Source organism: Monodelphis domestica, chromosome 2 (genome assembly GCF_027887165.1).
Source record: "Monodelphis domestica isolate mMonDom1 chromosome 2, mMonDom1.pri, whole genome shotgun sequence".
NCBI lineage: Eukaryota > Metazoa > Chordata > Mammalia > Didelphimorphia > Didelphidae > Monodelphis > Monodelphis domestica.
Genome location: NC_077228.1, coordinates 308,852,975 through 308,874,084, shown reverse-complemented (window position 1 = coordinate 308,874,084; position 21,110 = coordinate 308,852,975). Strand labels below are relative to the sequence as shown.

At 35.1% G+C, this 21,110-nt stretch overlaps 1 protein-coding gene across 1 annotated transcript in view; it reads left to right on the top strand.

Moving 5' to 3' along the window:
* Positions 1-21,110, top strand: part of KHDRBS2 (KH RNA binding domain containing, signal transduction associated 2) — an 811,868-nt gene that overhangs the window by 476,717 nt on the left and 314,041 nt on the right. Inside the window, exon 4 of the mRNA XM_001364943.4 lies at positions 8,973-9,119. Within this exon, the coding sequence (XP_001364980.1) occupies positions 8,973-9,119 (147 nt within the window). The remainder of the gene's footprint in view (positions 1-8,972; positions 9,120-21,110) is intronic.

Sequence of the window (21,110 nt, the reverse complement as noted above, 5' to 3'; positions counted from 1 at the left end):
TATGATCTGTTGGCAAATTTGGCTAGTAACTAGAATTCTAAAGCCATCAAAAAGGTATAATAAGGTGCATCAGTGTGCAGTGGAATTGACACTGCAGTTGTGGTTTGAAAGACTGCATTCAAATACTGGAACAAGTACTGGCTCTAATTTCTTGGTTAATCTTCTGTCTTGTCAAAAGTCCAAAAGTGTTTAGAAGGATAGTTACTTGAGATAACAGTCAGAGGAAAATATTTATTTCATTGTTTTGTTTGTTGGTTGGTTTGATTGTTGTTGTTATTGTTTATGGCAAAAACAATTTGTTAAGACTAGCATGGTATTGTAGATAGTATATGCACTTTGGAGTCAGAGGAAGAGAACCTAAATTCAAATCCTGACTTTCTTAGCATTTGTGTGACCATGGACCAAAGAGTGATGTAGTGTCTGCATCTAGTCTCAGAAGTCCTCCAGAGGTACAAATAATCCAGTATAAGGAAACAGAAAACCTATCACAAGACAATGAAGCAAATTGACATTAATGAAGCTAGATACACAACAAAGGGTATTTAGGGAAAATCATGATAGGAGGTTAGGTAGTTTCTGGATTGGAATTGGACATATGTCTGGGACCCTGAAAGGAATGAGGTGGCCTCTCCCATGACCAGTAAAACCTAGTGGGATTTTTATAGGATTCTTATCTAGGTGTACCACTATCAAACATTAAAGAGAGAAAGAGGATGGACTTGAAGTCTGGTGCTGATTTATACTGGTGGGAAAGGGGAAGACTTCAGGGGAATTGAACTCTTGTTCACATATTCCAACTCCCTACCCAGCTATGGGTCTCTTTGCTACTGGTCTTACCTTGACTCAGAATTTTCTTTTTACATTTATAAGGCTCTTCTTCAGTTAAGAGACAGAAGAAAGGTGTTGCTTAATTTGTGCATAGTCATAATGTAGCTTAAGAAATTAATTTGGGGAGTTAGATAGAACATGTGTATGTTTTGGTTTCAGTTTCCACCTGTATTAAATGAGAAATTTGCTTTGTAAAGTCCTATCCAACTCTGAATCTGTGGTCCTTTTGGAATAAAGGGGGAAACAACCTACAATGAGATATAGTGATTTTACCAAGGATTAAGAGAGATAATGAAACTAAGCAGGTAAAAAGACTCAAGGTTCCATTTAACTTAGTCCAATGTCCATGGGAAGAGTTCATACAGTTGAAATTTGATTCAATCTAAAAAAGTTGCACATAGACCTGGACACTGGAGATGAATAACAACTGAAATAATATTCCTTCAAGGAATTTCTTTGAAATTGGTTTTGGTGGAGAGAATTGTAGAATTGAGACCCAATGATCCACAAAATAATTTGAGCTGCAAGGACAACAAAAACTGACAAATTTTGTGACCATGTAAGGATGATTTCATAGAATTGATATTTATACAGAATTTTTAAGGTAAATGAGTATTAAGAGAAGTGAAGATAAGAAAAACAAACTAATTCCAATCATAGAAAATGATGTACAAAAGAATGGGGGTAGGAGATTTGTTTTACAGTTGTCCCAGTGAGAAAATTGATGAATTTGGAGTGTGAACTAAAGTATAAATTTCTCTTTCATTATTTATCTTTTTGTGTAACAAAACTATCATGGGATATGTTTTGAATGTTTTCTCACATATAATTGATATCACATTGCTTGTTTTCTGAGTGGGTAAGAAGGGGCTGGAAGGAAGGACAACATTTTGAACTCATTTTTTTAAAAAGTGTCAAAATATTTTAAATAGAGAAAAGTAATATTGATCTTAATTTCCTTCTCATTTGTTTGTATTTGTTGGGTAGTTCTCTGATTTCTGAGCTGCTGGGTTGAGTGTCATCCTTGGCTTGGAGTTTTGTTCCTTCAGTGCCAGCACATAGACATAATCAAAGAAATTTGAATGATTATGATGTTTCTTACTGATAAAGAAGCTAGCTGACTTTTTGCAATTGAATACAAAACCTTGAAACATTGCCACACAGTAGGCTTCTAAGTGGTAGTAACCATATAATTAAGGCATTCTTCTCACTCTTTGAGATTAAGGCATTCTTCTCACTCCTTAGCAGTCTGGTGAAACTTATAAACTTTAGAAAATAATGTCTTTAAATTCATGAAATAAAATGCATATGAGACTACAAAGGAAATCGATGATTGGTTTTCTAAAGATGCTTTTGTTTTTCTAAAGGGAAAAAGGAATAGTCCCTGTTATTCTTACTTCCAGCTTTCATGTACACCATTAGTTACACTAGACTTCTTGCTTTAATTCTCACATCACATGATATCTTTTGAGTCTGCTTTTGCACTGGTTGTCCCACATGCCTAGAATGCTCTCATTCCTCACAGTTGCCTTCTTCTCCTTTATCTTCCTTCAAGACTCTCTTCAGATTATACCTTCTGCAAGAGACCTTTCCCATCTAGTTCATTCACTGTTGCTAATGCCTTTCCTTGGAGATTATTCCAATTTACCCTGTAAATTTAATATAAACAGTTGTTTTCATTTTGTTTCCCCCTTTGAAAGGTATAAGTTTTATGGACAGGGAATATTTTTGATGTGCTTTATTCCCCAGCACTTAGCACAGTTCTTTGCACATAATAAGCACTTAAGGAATGCTTGTCAATTAGAAAATGTTATGAAATATAGTGGTATTGAAAAATAAAACAATATAATATGATACAGATTGCCTAAATAACAAAGTTGTGAAATGTCAAATGTTGGGGGGGGGGTGTGGAAGAATTGGGATACTAATACACTGTTAGTGAAAGTATGACCTGATCCCATCATTTTGGAGAGCAATTTAATGTTATGCTCAGAGATATAAAATGATGTATAACTTTTTTTAAAAATATGTGTTCGTTATTTTCTTTTTCCCCCATTTTTATTTAGAATATTTTCCCATGGTTACATGATTCATGATTCCCCTCCCCCACCCCATCCCCTTTATTCCCCCACACACACCTCCTAGATCAAACAAGTGGTTCCTCGACATTATATATGTATCATTGTTCAGAACCCATTTCCATGTTATTCATATTTGCAGTACATTGATCTTTTAACATCAAAACCCTAATCATATCCTCATCAAACTATGTGCTCAATTATATATTATTCTTTGGCTTTGCTGTTCCCACCATTCTTTCTCTGGATGTGGATAGCATTCTTTCTCATAAGTTCCTCTGGATTGTCATGAGTCGTTGCATTGCTGCTAGTAGAAAAAGTCTTTTTACATTTGATTATGCCATAATGTATCACTATATGTGTACAATCTTCTCCTGGTTCTGCTCCTTTTGCTCTGCATCAATTCCTGGAGTTCATTCCAGTTCACATGGAATTCCTCCAGTTCATTATTCCTTTCAGCACATTAATATTCCATCACCATGAGACATCACAATTTATTCAGCCATTCCCCAATTGATTTATACCTCCTCTATGTATACCTTTTGATCCAGCAATACCACTATTATTTTTTATTTCCTAAGATAATGAGAGAAAAAAGGAAAAAAAATCTGTGTGTTCTAAAATATTTATACCATCTCTCTTTGTGGGATGGCAAAGAACTGGAAATTGAAGGGATGCCAATCAATTGGGGAATGTCTTAAGTTGTGACATATGATTGTGATGGAATACTATTTTGCCTTAAGAAATAACAAGCAGGTTAGTTTTAAAAAATGGAAAAATTACATTAAATTATGAAGAGCGAAATGAGCAGAACCAAGAGAACATTTTATATTGCAACAGAAATATCATTTGAACAATGACTTGTATCTGCCAAATTCTGTATAAAAAATTGATAAATAGAAATAAGCAAGATTTAGTTTTTTATTTACACATATATCATTTTGTCAATTGATGCATTCTCTAGTAGGGAGAGGAAAGGAAAGAGTTAATTGAATATTTTAATGTAACCCAGAAAAATCAATGAATTTAAATATAGAAGTAATACATACACATGTATACATATATATATGAATATGTATATTCACAGATTACAGTTTAAGAAAACTGGATCTAGACCAATACCCTCATTTTACATAGAAGGAAACCAACATCCCTGCAGTTCAAATGACATGCCTATGATCACACAGTTTATTAATATAGAACTATGACTAAATCTAGTCTCCTGATTTCTTCACTCAATACTTTTGTTCCTAATAGATTAAATTGCCTGGTGAGAACGATTTTACAAGCAGTGGATCTAGATTTTAATCTGGGCTTTTCCATTTTTATGCTTAATGACCTTGAACCAGTCAGTTCTACTTTCTATGCAAAACTTTCCCACCTATAAAATGAAAATGTTGACCTTGACCACTCAAGAGTTTTGAGAGCCACAAAATAGGTTATTATGAAAGGTCTTTGAGAACAGCAGGTTGCTATAATTCAAGGCAGAGGTATTATTTGACCCAGTAGGCAATGATGATTCTAAGATATTCTAGTAACATCTAGTGAGTTTTGTAAAGCTCAGAGCCTCTATGATCCTACTTTTTTAATCATGTTTTTTTCTGTTCATGGTTTCATGACATGCTACCACACTTATTTGTCTTTCATTGTGACTAGAGCTCAGAAAAGGATAAAACTATCTCCCCATTTTAGTGAAGTATCTATTGACTTAACCAATCAAAATATATGAACTCTATAACTCATTTCAAGAATTTCTTTCCCTCAAGTAGAAATGATCTAAATAAACACAAGTCATGAAATACTGGATTTATGTTCCATTTCTATGCTTTTCCCATTATTTCAGCCTATCCTTTTACTAGTAGTATACTTATACTAAAGAGATACTGAGAAAATTGTCTTCAATGGATTTGTAGCATTGAATAGTATGGTGAAATGGGCTTTACATCATAAAAAGACTTTTAGAGTTGACTGCAAATATATATTTTCTCTATTTTCCCTTTGGAAAAGCAGCATGATAATGATAGAGAGCCAGCATTAAAGGCATGAAAAAATGAACTCAAGTTCCATCTCTAAGGCAAACTAGTTTTATGACCTTGAATATGTTATTTCACCTCTCAACAACCCAGACAAGTTTCTCCAATTAAGTTGAAAATCTATTGTTCCCCACACCAGTGAAGTTACAAGACTGAACCAGATTTTTAAAAATCCTTTTAAATTAATACTATGCCAGATATAGTCAGAAAGGCATGTTTGTCATCCTTCTTTTGATTTTTGGAAACAGTGTGGAAGGGGTGAAGTCATTGAACCTCTCTCAGTATTAGTTATTTACTCTATGAAATGAGGATAATGTATGTGGATATATGGAACCTAAACCCACATGGTTAGTGAAAAAAATGTGAAAAAAAATCTTTGCAAATTTTAAAACAGTTGTAATAGATAATATTGGAGGGGTTTTTGGTATATCTTACTCCCTTTATATTTCCTTTCCCGCCTCTTCTAGCCTCCCTTCCTCCCCTCTGCTTCCACTCCCCCTTTCTTCTTCAGCCTCCTTCTAAGTCACTCAGGGTGAGCTATGATGTTTCAGAGGAAATACTCTTTATCTTCTTTATCTCAAGTAAGAGTTTATTGGGGAAAAAAAAACAGGAAAAGATGGAGGATGGAGGTAAGAGGGTTGGAGTTTTCCCTATCATCTACAGTGAGTCTTAGGTTGGTGGATATTGAGAGAAATGGAAATTCAGTCACTACCATGAAACAGAGCAAGTGAGAGAGAGATATATGGACTATTGTCTTTCTTCTTCTGCCTTCAAATCAGCCAGGCCACCTCCAGCTTGATTACCCCAAGTTCCAGAGGTAAACCCAGCTTCTTCCTTCAAGGTTACCACCATCAACCAAGAAGCCCAGAAATCCAGTCAGCAGTTGGCTCTTGCCTTCAACTGTTTCCCAGATAAAATTCCAAATGGAATATTCCTTTGATTAACAGCTGATCAACCTCCAGCCATTGCTTCTTGTCTTGCTGCATGCCTTATACTTTCTCTCTTTTCTACACAGTATAAAAATTCTGATCATTATTACTTCTATTATTATTATTTTCCACTCAAGACTATTGCAAAGCCAAAAAGTTTAAGGTAAAATCAAGGAATATAGGTAGCACAGTGGATAGGCAGAGCACTGTGTTTTGAATGAGAAAGAGCAGTTTTAAATTTGGGCTCAGACATGTTTTAACTGTATAACCCTGATCAAGTCACTTAACCCCATTTCCCTTAGTTTCCTCATCTGTAAAAGGAAATGAATAAGGAAATGCCCAACCAATCCAGTATCTTTTCCAAGAAAACCCCAAATAATGTCATGACTAAATAACAACAAAGTTAAAAGTATTAGAGTTGAGGCAAGGAAGTTTATGGTATATTTAAAAAATTGTACCATCATGTGAAAAGAAACAAAATTAGTTCTTGTATAGTAAATAAATTAGATTTAATTGAATAAATATTGATTAAGTATCCACTATGAAACTTCAATACATTAGGTATGGTATATACAAAAAAAATTTCTGCTCTTACCCTGAGGGACAATTCATTCAAATGTTGCAGAGCTATTGAATAAAATGTCTTATATTTTTGGAAATTTCCTTTTTTCATAGCTGAAGGTATCATTGAAATTTAAAAAGGAAAATCTCCACTTTTCAAATCACTTTGTATTCAATGACTTTTTGAACATGGAATCTAATATAAAAATAATTCCTATATAAACTACTCCTAAACTGTCTTTAATAGTAAAATAAATTAATATAATTTAAATTCTACTTAAATATATGTTGATCTGCACATATAAATTAGGTGCTGATTTTTGTCATTCATAAAATAACAAATTTAAGCATTTCTTTTCTTTCTTTTCCATAATTCAAGTGCCTTTTCCCCTTTCATTTAAATCCTTAACTTTTATAAGGTAACTGAGTTACTAAGTATTGGTTCCAAAGCAGAATCAGAGTAAGGATTAGGCAAATGGGGTTAGGTGACTTACCCAGGGTCACAAAGCTAGGCTTAAGGCTGACTTGAACCTAGGAGCTCCCATCTTTAGACCTGACTCTCAATCCACTGAGCCACCTAGCTTCACCCTCTCTTTCATCTATCCTGAAAATGAACACCTTGGCACCCTCAAAATTATTTTACCTACTTCATAGAACTTTTTTGTATTCATAGTCCATTCAACTTTTGTTTTCTTCAGTTTCCTTTCCACTTCTTATTAAATGACACGACTGCTTTTGAAGTCCAATTATATTGACTTCACTATTCTTAATAGAAAGAGATCATAACTCTACTAATTTTGAAAATATAGTTGTAAATGAATGTTCCTTTTCTGTGGGGGTACCTGAGAGAAGTAGATTAGACAGGAAATTATTATTTCAGAGAAAGATTGGAGATATAGTCTAGGAACTGAAGATATTTCGGAAGTGGAGGAAGTAAAAACAATGTTAATTAGGCATATGGCTATATCTAGGAAGACCAGTTATTGGGTAGGGGAGAGAATTGAGATAGAGCAGCCAAACAGGTCAGACATAGAGGCCTGGGAATGAATAACCCAGATTAGAGGAAAATAATAATCCACTCAAAATGTTGGCATTGAGCTGCTTAGGTTATTAGTATGTACTCTTTCTTTTATGAATTACTCATTTCTGTTCCACTTTTGAAAATGTAGGTGTGTGCTTTTACTATTGATGCAAATGAATGTTTCTTTATAATGAAAAAGAAAAGTATCTCCCAAAGGAGATAGTTTGATTGGAAAGGACCTAGATGGGTTGGTGATGAAGAAAACGCACTGAGAAACCTATTAGGGCCAGTGAAGCACAAAACTCCTTGAGACAATAGGAAAAACAAGTTTATTTAGCTAATAAAGGAAACTGATAGATAAACTTGACAGGGTCTCTAAAAAGCTCAATCTCCATCTACTTTTCTATGCTCCCCTCACAAGGAATGTTCTTCTGATCTCAAACCTTCCTTACCAGCTCCCTGATCTATCTAGACCCCAAAACCATCTGACTATCTTGCTAAACTAAATATCCCAGATTAGCTGAAAAGACAGGACTCACAGGTGGACTTTCCCAAGCCTGGGGTTGGCTTCCTACATAAAACCCAAAGTCCCAGATGTAAAACCCTTTGGTTTACTTTGGCCAAATTGTCACAGCCAGATTGTCACAGTCAGATTGTTCTCAACACTTGAGGGAAACACAAATCTCCTCCCAGGTAGTCTTCCAAACCCAAGAACCTACTAGTTTTTCCACAAAACTGGTTGGTTCCCAGGAGTTGATGGAGCTAAGACAGAGGCAGTTTCAGGAGTGACCATTTTTCTCAGTTAACTTCCAAACCCCCCACCCCTGCAGAGCTTCTCCTTCTAGAATCTTTTTCCCAGGGTTTGTGACTAAATTCTCTTCTTTTAGAGACAAACCTTTGCATTTTCCCTATCCTTTATTCCTCATCCTTGCAATAATTTATCTAAGGACATCATGTTCTTTCATTTTTTTATAAAATAATGAACAGGTTATTTAAAATCTAATTTAAATTTATTATAATTAATTATTTAACAAATAATGAACTCAATCAACTCAGTCATCTTGCCAAGAATTTTTTTTAGATTATTTTATGCCTGTTTCCTTTGATGTGGGAGACTAAAAACTTGTAGAGAAGCATATACACTTACTGATACTTATATTGCCATGTTTAAGTTTTTCATATTGCCACTCTTTAATAAAGATATCAAACTAGTCTCTTCCCCCAAACAGGGACTGCATAATAAAGAGGTAATGGTATTTCTGTAACCATTTTTGAGATGTTTAGCATTTACACAGTGCTGATTAAAATCTGTTGTAGATGATAATTATGCCAGATTTATCTCTCAAACACTCAAAATGATTTAAATAAATCTTTAAGAGCCTTACACCAGATTTTATTTCTCAAAGTGCTTCCATATATGGAATATCTGACTAGATTATGCCCTTTTGTCATATTCTCTATCAGTGAGAAATTACTGTAAAAACAAGCAGATTTTTGGTTCTAAAAATAACCTCTTTCACAGGAAGAAGAATTAAGGAAGAGTGGGGAAGCCAAATATGCCCACTTGAGTGATGAACTTCATGTGTTAATCGAAGTCTTTGCTCCACCTGGGGAAGCTTATTCACGTATGAGTCATGCTTTGGAAGAGATTAAAAAGTTCCTTGTTCCAGTAAGTGCTTGACATGATTTTATATGCATGTTATTCCTCTTCTCTTACAATTGTATGTTACTTTGATCTTTCCCAGCATTTGCAAAGCAACTGTCATTAATCATCATTAGAGACACTATGGTAAAAAGAAGCAAGAACTACTATTGAGGTAAAAGACCTTGAGTTCAAATCCCAACCCAGTCATTATTATGAATGACTTTGTGCAAAAAATAAAAACTTTTTAAGACTTTAGTTTCTCAATCTGCAAAACTGAGGAGGCTTCAGCTGTCAGTCAACTATCTTTTGGTCTATATTAATTTTGATCTTCCTATGTTCTCAAAGGTTCAGGCACTTAGTAATTTACTAAAATAGATCTTTGTTGAATAAAGTTAAATATAAGTCCTATGATAATGAGAACTGAAAAGAACCTCAGAGATAATTTAATGTAGTCTTCTTATTTTACAGATGAGGAAACTGAGTCTTAGAGAAGTTAAATGATTTGCCCAGGATTACACATTTATTAAATGTCTGAGTCTGACTTTCAACCTTTTTTTTCCACTGATTACACAACATATTGAATCAGGTGAATTGAGTTTATTTGATTATTTCAAATATTAAAACAAATATAGATGATAGCAGGATTTTAACCAATAAGAATTTATGAAATAACATATTCATCAATACTACCTTATACATTTCAAGTATATAACAATAATTTCTGCTCTAGAGATATGTTTCCTTCTATGAAAAATGAGGTTTGATGATATCATTTGATTATCTTCACTGAGTCCATGTCCTGTGTCCTTGTCATCTAATGTCTGGATTTATGGTGATAAATAAGGAATTGAGGTAATCCTTTAGATAAATGAAACACAAAACCCACAGTGTACTTAGTTATCTACTGTATTTATTAATAAAGCTTTAATGCAATTCACTATAGTGAAATTGAGTTTAATATAAGCTATAAACTGCTTTTTGACCCATAATAATATACAACTGCCTCAATTTCTTGTCACATTATTTTTGAAGAGCTAGTAATTTTGAATGGTATTCTCTAAGACAGTATTTAAATAGCTTGTTATTTTGGTAACAAATGGGCTTATATTTTTAAAATCTCAACTTAGAGTATTTCAATTTCTTTAAGATTTAGTCTATGGTATGTCATGTACCAACACATACATAAAAGGGAAGAAATGTTATTTCTACCATGTGTAAACATGAATGTTACATAAGCCATTCATTCTTTCATTTTATTTCTTTTTATACCCTTACCTTCCATCTCAGAATCAATACTGTATATTGGTTCCAAGGCAGAAGAGTGGTAAAGGCTAGGCAATGGGGGTTAAGTAATTTGCCTGGGGACACAGAACTAGGAAGTTTCTGAGACCAGATTTGAACCCAGGACCTTTCATCTCTAGGCCTAGATCTCAAACCACCGAACCACCCAGCTGCCCCAAACTAATTCATTTTCTTAGCTATCAAGTAGCTCAAAAGCAGCTGCTGTTGCTTGATTGTAATTAATTGAGGAAACATTTAAATATCTTCATAGAGGAAAAGAAGATAAACCTGGAAAAAATAATAATGAAAAGATAATAAATGCATGATTATTTATGACAAGATATTTTGAAGGATACATCAAACAATATTATCACATTCTAAGAGATTATGACTTCTAATGGTTACCGTTAATATACAGAAAATAATAAATATAAGCAAATATTGAACAAAAATACTATATTATATATAAGCAATGAATTAAATAGATTTAATATGGTGGTAAGCAAATGAGAAATTGGATTTTAAGACAACTTCCCAAGTATTTGTCTCATAGATGTGAAACATTCCAGAATGGGTTTTTTTTTGGAACGTCAAATAATAATTTGACAATTAAGGAAGTGACTATTTCAGCTGAAGATATGAATTAGCAGAAATGTTCCAGATGAGAATAAGTCAAAAGTAGATCATATACCGGCACACTTGGATAGAAAACTTGGATTGAGAAAGCTTGGTTCTGATCCAATTAACCTAACATTCTAAAGAAACAATTCAATTTAAAAATGCAATTGACAACTCTAGGACTTCAGCAGAAGTGTGGTAAATTAAATGGAAGAGGGAAATTAAATATATAACTTGGAGAGGAGTTAATCCAGTTATGCAAATTCAGTGTGATTCCTTAAATAATTTTTCCTTTTACAAATCATTTTTTCCTTTTATAAGTCATTGTGAAAGAAAAAATGCCCCACCAAATTTGCATAAGTAGTTCAAATATTGTTTCTTTTAAAACATTCTCTGTAGAATAATCACATCTAACTCCTACTTTTCTTTTACTCCTCTCATCAGTTATTCAAATATAATAATAAAGATGCCTTATATTATCTGTTTATAATATATATTATTTTGTAATTTATCAAACACTTTTATCCACTATCTTATTTGAGCCTCTAAGCAATCATTCACCTTTCCAATCAAACTTCCTAATCAAAGTTTTTAATATGGGTGAGTATAACATGTGTATTCAGTCATCATTAGCTGAAAGATTAAATGAACCACTGAATTTTCTTGCATGTAAATTAAATGCTATGAAGATTTTGCCTATAATCATATATTGCTTTGGGAATTTAAATAAAAGGAAAGGATACAAAAGGAATGACATGTAATGGACAGCCTAGGTGTCATTCTCAATTCCCGTCTTTCTCATCTCCATATTCACTCCTTTGCCACGGCCTCTCAATTTTACCTTTATAATATCTCTGATATGACCCCTTCTCTCCTCTTGTATTTCCACAACCTTGGTGCAGGTTCTCATTGCTTCATGCCTGTACTGTTGTAGTAGTCTTCGGTTTGGTCTGCCAGGCATAAGTCTCTCCCCACTCCAGTAATTTCTCCATTCAACTGTCTAAAATATCTTTCTAAAGTTTAGTTCTGAACCTATTTTAAAAAGTCTACAGGCTCCCTCTCAATTTCAGAGTTATTTATACACAACCTCTTCCCTAACCTAACTCCCCTCTTCATATGAATGATATGATCTAGTGATGCTAGATTATTTTGTTGTTCCTCAGATTAAATGCTCTATCTTTCTGTTTCATTTTATTTCATGCCTGGAATTCTCACCCTCCCAGTTACAAGTCCACCATCTATAGAAAGTCTATCTTGAATCCCTTTAATTCCATGTCTTCCCTCTGTTGATTAGTTTGATTTATCCGATATATATCCTATTTGTCCATAGATATTTGCATTGTCTCCTCTTTAGATGGTGAACTCCCTGAGATCATTAGTTGTCTTTTAATTTTCTTTTCAAACACATAGTAGGCACATAGCAGGTGACTAAAAGTGGTTTTTGATTGTGTTTAATTTTTTTCTCCAATAAATACTAACTACGTTATCCTTGGCAAGTCACCTATACTATTCTACCCAACTGTTTGGGACTATTAATCACAGAGAATTTTCTGACTTGTATTGGAAGAAACAGTTTCCTCATATACATTTAGGAGTTCCCTAAATAATGAAATCACAGATCCAGCTCCCATTTCCTTATGAGTGGATGCAAAGTCTTTCCAAATTGGTGATGGTACACCCATTTCAAAATATATTTTAGACATATTCCTTTTTAGCATATGTGATCTCAATGCCTTTTCTTTTTTACCTACTCTATAAAATTATCAATGACAAAGCACCACTGCTGAAGTAATGTACAGGGAAATAATATCAAATCTAGGACCCACAGTGACAATATTTTATATTTAATATATAGGTATGTTAAGTAGTAGATAGAACACTTGACTATTAACCAGGAAAATCTAATTTCAAATCTAACCTCAATCACTATTTAGTGATATGACCCAGGGCAAGTCACTTTACCTCTTTTTGCCTCAGTTTACTCAACTCTAAAATGGCAATGATAACAGCACTGATATCATAAAGTTGTTGTAAAGATCAAATGAAATAATCTTTATGAAGTAAATATCCCAGTGCCGGGAACATAACAGGTATGGAATGAATGCATATTCCCTTCTCTTCCCTTGTACTTCATATTTTAATATATCAGAAAGAGTAACTGATTTTGAGTAAGGAAAAATGGCTTTGTATTCAGATAGTAATCATTATTAGTCATGAATATTAATTATTTTGCAAAGGGATTGTTTTGAATGAATTAGCCTATATAGAAATTTAAAATTTTAAATAATAATGAAGTGATGATAAAGCAATGGGATATAATGAAGAACCTAGGTGGCATCTACATTTCTGTCACTTTTTCCTCTATTGCAAAGTGAAAATAAAAGTTTCTGCATTAACTACTTGTAAAAGATAATTTAGCATTGTGACCAAACATTTTCCTTAGGATCATATGCTATAATTTGTCTTTTTTTTTAACTTAAAATGATATACAAAGATCAATTTTCTCTCTCTCTTTCATAAAAGTCTTTATTTCCCCAGATTATATGTCAGTAAATTGTCAATAATAACTTTCTGAAAAGGGACTGGTCAGACCAAGATTTCTCATTGCCCATAACTCTATATATCTCTATTCTAGTGAGGATTAATCAGAAAAAAATGCCATTATTCTTGGATGTCATTCTTAGAGGATTGTTTGTGATTCCTTTGATTATTTGCAGCCCTTGCATCCCTATTGACAATTTTTCCATAATTTAATTATAATAATAATGAAAAGTATGTGTTATAAATAACATGCCATAGAAAATTAAAATTCACATCAATTAATTGAAAAAACTTGGAAAAGTCATTGAACTTAAATCCGACAATGATAGTTGAGGTTCTTACAACTCTAACATTCTATGAAGCCATTATTCTAATTGGCCCACAAAACTGCTTTCCTTTTTCTAATGAAGCAATACAAATATAAACATCCATCTTTTCTATTAACTAAAAAAATATAAATATGATGCTACTCTCAGATGGAACCTTCTACTATACAATTCTGAACAAAAGCTTGAAATGCTGGGATATATTTTATGCTTTACCTTATAGCCATTTAAAAAATAACTTTTTGTGTTCTATTTTAAAGTTTCCCATTATGTAGTGCTGTGCAGTAAGTATATGTTCATAAAAATAAGTTCATCATAAATGTTATAGAAGGATGCCCATTATCACCTCTATTATTTAACATTGTACTAGAAACACGAGCTGAAACAATTAGAGAAGAAAGAGAAATTGAAAGTATTAAAATAGACAATGAGGAGACCAAGCTATCACTCTTTGTGGATGATATGATGGTTTACTTAAAGAATCCTAGAGAATCCACTAAAAAACTAGTCAAAATAATCAACAACTTTAGCAAAGTTGCGGGATATGAAATAAACCTACATAAGTCATCAGCATTTCTATATATTTACAATGCATCTCAGCAGCAAGAATAAGAAAGAGAAATTCCATTTAAAAAGTACCCTAGACAATATAAAATACTTAGGAATCTATCTGCTGAGACAAACACAGGAACTATATGAACATAACTATAAAACATTCTCCACACAATTAAAACTAGATCTAAACAATTGGAAAAACATGGATTGCTCATGAGTATGACAAGGTAACATAATAAAAATGACAATCCTACCCAAATTAATTCACTTATTTAGTGCCATACCCATTGAATTACCAACAAACTTTTTTTTTTAATTTTTTAAAATATATTTTATTTGATCATTTCCAAGCATTATTCGTTAAAGACATAGATCATTTTCTTTTCCTCCCCCCCACCCCCCATAGCCGACGCGTAAGTCCACTGGGCATTAGATGTTTTCTTGATTTGAACCCATTGCTTTGTTGATAGTATTTGCATTAGAGTGTTCATTTAGAGTCTATCCTCTGTCATGTCCCCTCAACCTCTGTATTCAGGCAGTTGCTTTTTCTCGGTGTTTCCACTCCCATAGTTTATCCTTTGCTTATGAATGGTGTTTTTTTTTCTCCTGGATCCCTGAAAGTTGTTCAGGGACATTACACCGCCCCTAATGGAGAAGTCCATTACGTTCGATTATACCACAGTGTATTAGTCTCTGTGTACAATGTTCTCCTGGTTCTGCTCCTCTCGCTCTGCATCACTTCCTGGAGGTTGTTCCAGTCTCCATGGAACTTCTCCACTTTATTATTCCTTTGAGCACAATAGTATTCCATCACCAACATATACCACAGTTTGTTCAGCCATTCCCCAATTGATGGGCATCCCCTCGTTTTCCAGTTTTGGGCCACCACAAAGAGTGCAGCTATGAATATTTTTGTACAAGTCTTTGTGTCCATTATCTCTTTGGGGTACAGACCCAGCAGTGCTATGGCTGGGTCAAAGGGTAGATATTCTTTTGTCGCCCTTTGGGCATAGTTCCAAATTGCCCTCCAGAATGGTTGGATCAGTTCACAACTCCACCAGCAATGAATTAATGTCCCTACTTTGCCACATCCCCTCCAGCATTCATTACTTTCCTTTGCTGTTATGTTAGCCAATCTGCTAGGTGTGAGGTGATACCTCAGAGTTGTTTTGATTTGCATCTCTCTGATTATAAGAGATTTAGAACACTTCTTCATGTGCTTGTTAATAGTTTTGATTTCTTTATCTGAGAACTGCCTATCCATTTCCCTTGCCCATTTATCAATTGGAGAATGGCTTGATTTTTTGTACAATTGATTTAGCTCATTATAAATATGAGTAATTAAACCTTTGTCAGAGGTTTCTATGAAGATTTTTTCCCAATTTGTTGTTTCCCTTCTGATTTTAGTTATATTGGTTTTGTTTGTACAAAAGCTTTTTAGTTTGATGTAGTCAAAATTATTTATTTTACATTTTGTGATTCTTTCTATATCTTGCTTGGTTTTAAAGCCTTTCCCCTCCCAAAGGTCTGACATGTATACTATTCTGTGTTTACCCAATTTACTTATGGTTTCCTTCTTTATGTTTAAGTCACTCACCCATTTTGAATTTATCTTGGTGTAGGGTGTGAGGTGTTGATCTATTCCTAGTCTCTCCCACACTGTCTTCCAATTTTCCCAGCAGTTTTTATCGAATAGTGGATTTTTGTCCCAAAAGCTGGGATCTTTGGGTTTATCGTATACTGTCTTGCTGAGGTCGTTTTCCCCCAGTCTATTCCACTGATCTTCCTTTCTGTTTCTTAGCCAGTACCAAATTGTTTTGATGACTGCTGCTTTGTAATATAGTTTGAGGTCTGGGACTGCAAGGCCCCCATCATATGTGTTTTTTTTCATTATTTCCCTGGATATCCTTGATCTTTTGTTCTTCCAAATGAACTTTGTTATGGTTTTTTCTAAATCAGTGAAGAAGTATTTTGGTAGTTCAATGGGTATGGCACTAAATAGATAAATAAGTTTGGGTAGGATGATCATTTTTATTATATTGGCTCGTCCTATCCATGAGCAGTTAATGTTTTTCCAATTGTTCAAGTCTAGTTTTAGTTGTGTGGCGAGTGTTTTGTAGTTGTGTTCATATAGTTCCTGTGTTTGTCTTGGGAGATAGATTCCTAGGTATTTTATTTTGTCTAAGGTGATTTTGAATGGGATTTCTCTTTCTAGTTCTTGCTGCTGAGCTGTGTTGGAGATATATAGAAAAGCTGATGATTTATGTGGGTTTATTTTGTATCCTGCAACTTTGCTAAAGTTGTTGATTATTTCAATTAGCTTTTTGGTTGAATCTCTAGGATTCTTTAAGTAGACCATCATGTCATCCGCAAAGAGTGATAACTTGGTCTCCTCCTTGCCTATTCTGATGCCTTCAATTTCTTTATCTTCTCTAATTGCTACTGCTAGTGTTTCTAGTACAATGTCAAATAGTAGAGGTGATAATGGGCATCCTTGTTTCACTCCTGATCTTATTGGGAATGCATCTAGTTTATCCCCATTGCAGATGATATTAGCTGTTGGTTTTAGATATATACTGTTTATTATTTTTAGGAATGACCCTTCTATTCCTATGCTTTCTAGTGTTTTTAATAGGAATGGGTGTTGTATTTTATCAAAGGCTTTTTCTGCATCTATTGAGATAATCATGTGGTTCTTGCTAATTTGCTTGTTGATGTGGTCGATTATGTGGATGGTTTTCCTAATGTTGAACCAGCCCTGCATCCCTGGTATGAATCCTACTTGATCATGGTGAATGATCCTTCTGATCACTTGCTGGAGTCTTTTTGCTAGTATCCTATTTAAAATTTTTGCATCTATATTCATTAGGGAGATTGGTCTATAGTTTTCTTTCTCTGTTTTTGACCTGCCTGGTTTTGGAATCAGTACCATGTTTGTGTCGTAAAAGGAGTTTGGTAGAACTCCCTCTTTGCTTATTATGTCAAATAGTTTGTATAGTATTGGGGTTAACTGTTCTCTGAATGTTTGATAGAATTCACAGGTGAATCCATCAGGCCCTGGGGATTTTTTCTTAGGAAGTTCTTTGATGGCTTGATGGATTTCAATTTCTGATATGGGATTATTTAAGAATTCTATTTCCTCTTCTGTTAGTCTAGGCAGTTTGTATTTTTGTATATATTCATCCATTTCTCCTAAATTGGTGTATTTATTGCCATATAATTGGGCAAAGCAATTTCTAATGATTGCCTTAATTTCCTCCTCATTGGAGGTGCTGTCCCCCTTTTCATCTTTAATGCTGTGAATTTGCTTTTCTTCCTTCCTTTTTTTAATTAGATTGACCAGTACTTTGTCTATTTTGTTTGTTTTTTCAAAGTACCAGCTTCTTGTCTTATTTATTAAATCAATAGTTCTATCACTTTCGATTTTATTAATTTCTCCCTTAATTTTTAGGATTTCTAATTTGGTTTTCTGCTGGGGGGTTTTAATTTGATCGCTTTCGAGTTTTTTCAATTGCATTTCCAATTGATTGATCTCTGCTCTCCCTTGTTTGTTAATATGAGCTTTCAGGGATATGAATTTGCCTCTGATTACCGCTTTGGCTGCATCCCAAAAGGTTTGAAAGGATGTTTCACCATTGTCATTTTCCTTGATGAAATTATTAATTGTTTCTATGATTTCTTCTTTAGCTAAACGGTTTTGGAGTATCATATTGTTTAATTTCCAATTGGTTTTAGATTTGGTTTTCCATGTACCATTACTAATCATTATTTTTATTGCCTTGTGATCTGAGAAGGCTGCATTCATTATTTCTGCTTTTTTGCATTTGTGTGCTATGTTTCTGTGACCTAATGTATGGTCAATTTTTGTGAATGTGCCATGTGGTGCTGAGAAGAAGGTGTATTCCTTTTTATCCCTATTTATTTTTCTCCATATGTCTATTAATTCTAATTTTTCTAAGATTTCATTCACTTCTTTTACCTCTTTCTTATTTATTTTTTGATTTGATTTATCTAAATTTGATAATGGTTGGTTTAAGTCTCCCACTAGTATGGTTTTATTGTCTATTTCTTCCTTCAATTCTCCTAGTTTCTCCATTAGAAATTTGGGTGCTATATTATTTGGTGCATACATGTTGATTAATGATATTTCCTCATTGTCTAGAGTCCCTTTTAACAAAATATAATTACCTTCCCTATCCCTTTTGATCAGGTCTATTTTTGCATTGGCTTTATCAGATATCATGATTACCACTCCTGCCTTCTTTCTATCAGTTGAGGCCCAGAAGGTCTTACTCCATCCTTTAATTCTGACCTTGTGGGTGTCAACCCGCCTCATGTGTGTTTCTTGAAGACAACATATGGTAGGGTTTTGGATTCTAATCCATTCAGCTATTCGTCTACGTTTTATGGGTGAGTTCATCCCATTCACGTTCAAAGTTATGATTGTCATTTGTGGACTCCCTGGCATTTTGATTGCCTTCCCTAATTCTAACCTTTTCTTCTTCGGCTCTACCTTTTAGTCCAGTGATTTACTTTGAATCAGTCCCCCTTGTCCCCTCCCTTGATGTTTCCCTTTTTAGTCCCTCCCTTTTTGTTCCCTCCCCCTCCCCCCTCTCTTTCCCTCCCTTTTTGTTCTCCCTCTCCCCCTCCCCCCCTTGGTTTTCCCTTCTCCTTACCCTTGTTGGGTAAGATAGAATTCAAGATCCCAATGGATCTGGATGTTTTTCCCTCTCAGAGTTGATTTCCCTGAGATTGAGGTTTAAGTAAACCCCCCCCCTCTCTTCCTCTCCTTCTTATAGGAGTTTTCTTCCCCTCCCCTTCCCCTGTGAATCTTTGTGTGAGAACCATTATTCTATTTGGTCTTTCTTTACCCCCTATTTATACATTACATTTTCCCCACATATTAGTATACATAGATTGATATAAATGTAGTCCTTATAGAAGAGAGTTTGAGTAAAAGAAGATAACATTTTTCCCCTTTCCTTAATATTTACCTTTTCAGGTATTCCTTGCTCTTTGATTTTCGGTATCAAACTTTCCACAGAGCTCTGGTCTTTTCTTTGCAAAAAGTTGGAAGTCTTCTATTTTGTTGAATGCCCATACTTTCCCTTGGAAGTATATAGTCAGTTTTGCTGGGTAGCTGATTCTTGGTTGGAGACCCAGCTCTCTTGCCTTTCTGAAGATCATGTTCCATGCCTTACGATCATTCAGTGTAGAACTTGCAAGGTCTTGTGTGATCCTGATTGGCATTCCTTTATATCTAAATTGTCTTTTTCTGGCTTCCTGTAGGATTTTTTCTTTTGTTTGATAGCTTTGGAATTTGGCAATTACATTCCTGGGAGTTGTCTTTTGGGGGTTTAGTGTAGAAGGTGTTCTGTGAGCTCTGTCAGTGGCTGTATTGCCCCCTTGTTCTAGAATCTCTGGGCAATTTTCTTTGATTATATCTTGTATCACCATGTCCAGTTTGGTGTTTATTTCTGACTTTTCTGGGAGTCCAATTATTCTTAAATTTTCTCTTCTCCCCCTGTTTTCCAGATCTATCACCTTGTCGGTGAGATATTTTATGTTCTCTTCTAATTTCTTGGTGTTTTGGCTTTGCTTTATTAGTTCTTGCTTTAAAGCCTGGTTTTCTTTTACAGTTTGGTCAAACTGGTTTTGTAGATGCGTGAATTTCTTTTGCATCATTTCCCACTTTTCCTCCCAGAGGGCTTCCATCTTTTTGGTCCTTTCTGATTCAAATTCTTCATGGGTTTGTGGAGAGTTTCTATTTCCTTTGGAAGATTTTGGAGAATTTTCTTGTATATCTTCTTCTATCTGCTCTGTATTTTGTATTTTGGCTCCATAGAATGTGTCCAGAGTTGCCCCTTTCTTCTTATTTTTCTTGGTATTTTGGGGCTTCTGTGGTTCTGTGGAGTTTGCCATTTCTGAATGTGGAGGATTAGTTTTTCTTGCCTCTGTCTGGTGTTCAGAGGCAGTCCTGGGCAGATGGTTCTATGAGCTTTCCCTGGGTTAAACTGAATATGCCTCACTGGAACTGGAATGGAAGGGTCGGACCACGAGGACACACTCTCCCCCTGGCTCGATTTCCGGAAGTTGCCTTCAGAATCCCTGGCCGTGAGGCTGTTTCGTCGGCCTTTGGGGGGATGGGCTGCCGCTTCCCCAAGCTCCGAGAGCACAGACTTTCACTGAGACTTGGATAGCAGGATCCAGCCCGTGAGGCTGTCTTGCCCGCCCTGAGGGTTGCTGTTGTTTTGACCAGCTCTCTGCAGCGGAGGCCCCAGGCAGTAACTTTCACCCGGACCGACAGGCTCTTTGCAGCGGAGGCCCCAGGCAGTAACTTTCACCCGGACCGACCGGCTCTTTGACCGACCGGCTCTTTGCAGCGGAAGCCCCAGGCAGTAACTTTCACCCGGACTGGGACTTGGGTAGAAGACCCTGAGGGTTGTTGTTCCTCAGACCCTGCTCTCTGAGCCCGGCGCGGCTGCCACTTCCGGGAGCCTTGGACTCTGCGCTCCTACCCCTGAGGTCCGAGGGATCTCGGGTTCTGGCTTTTGAGGGGAGCCGTACCTTTTGAACCGGGTCCAGGTCCAGGAGGAGGGTTCCCAGGGTCTGTGCTGTTGATCGTTTTGAATTTCGGCGCCTTAGGAGCTTCTAGTTTGAGATCGGTCGGGAAGGGTTTTCCGGAGATCTGAAC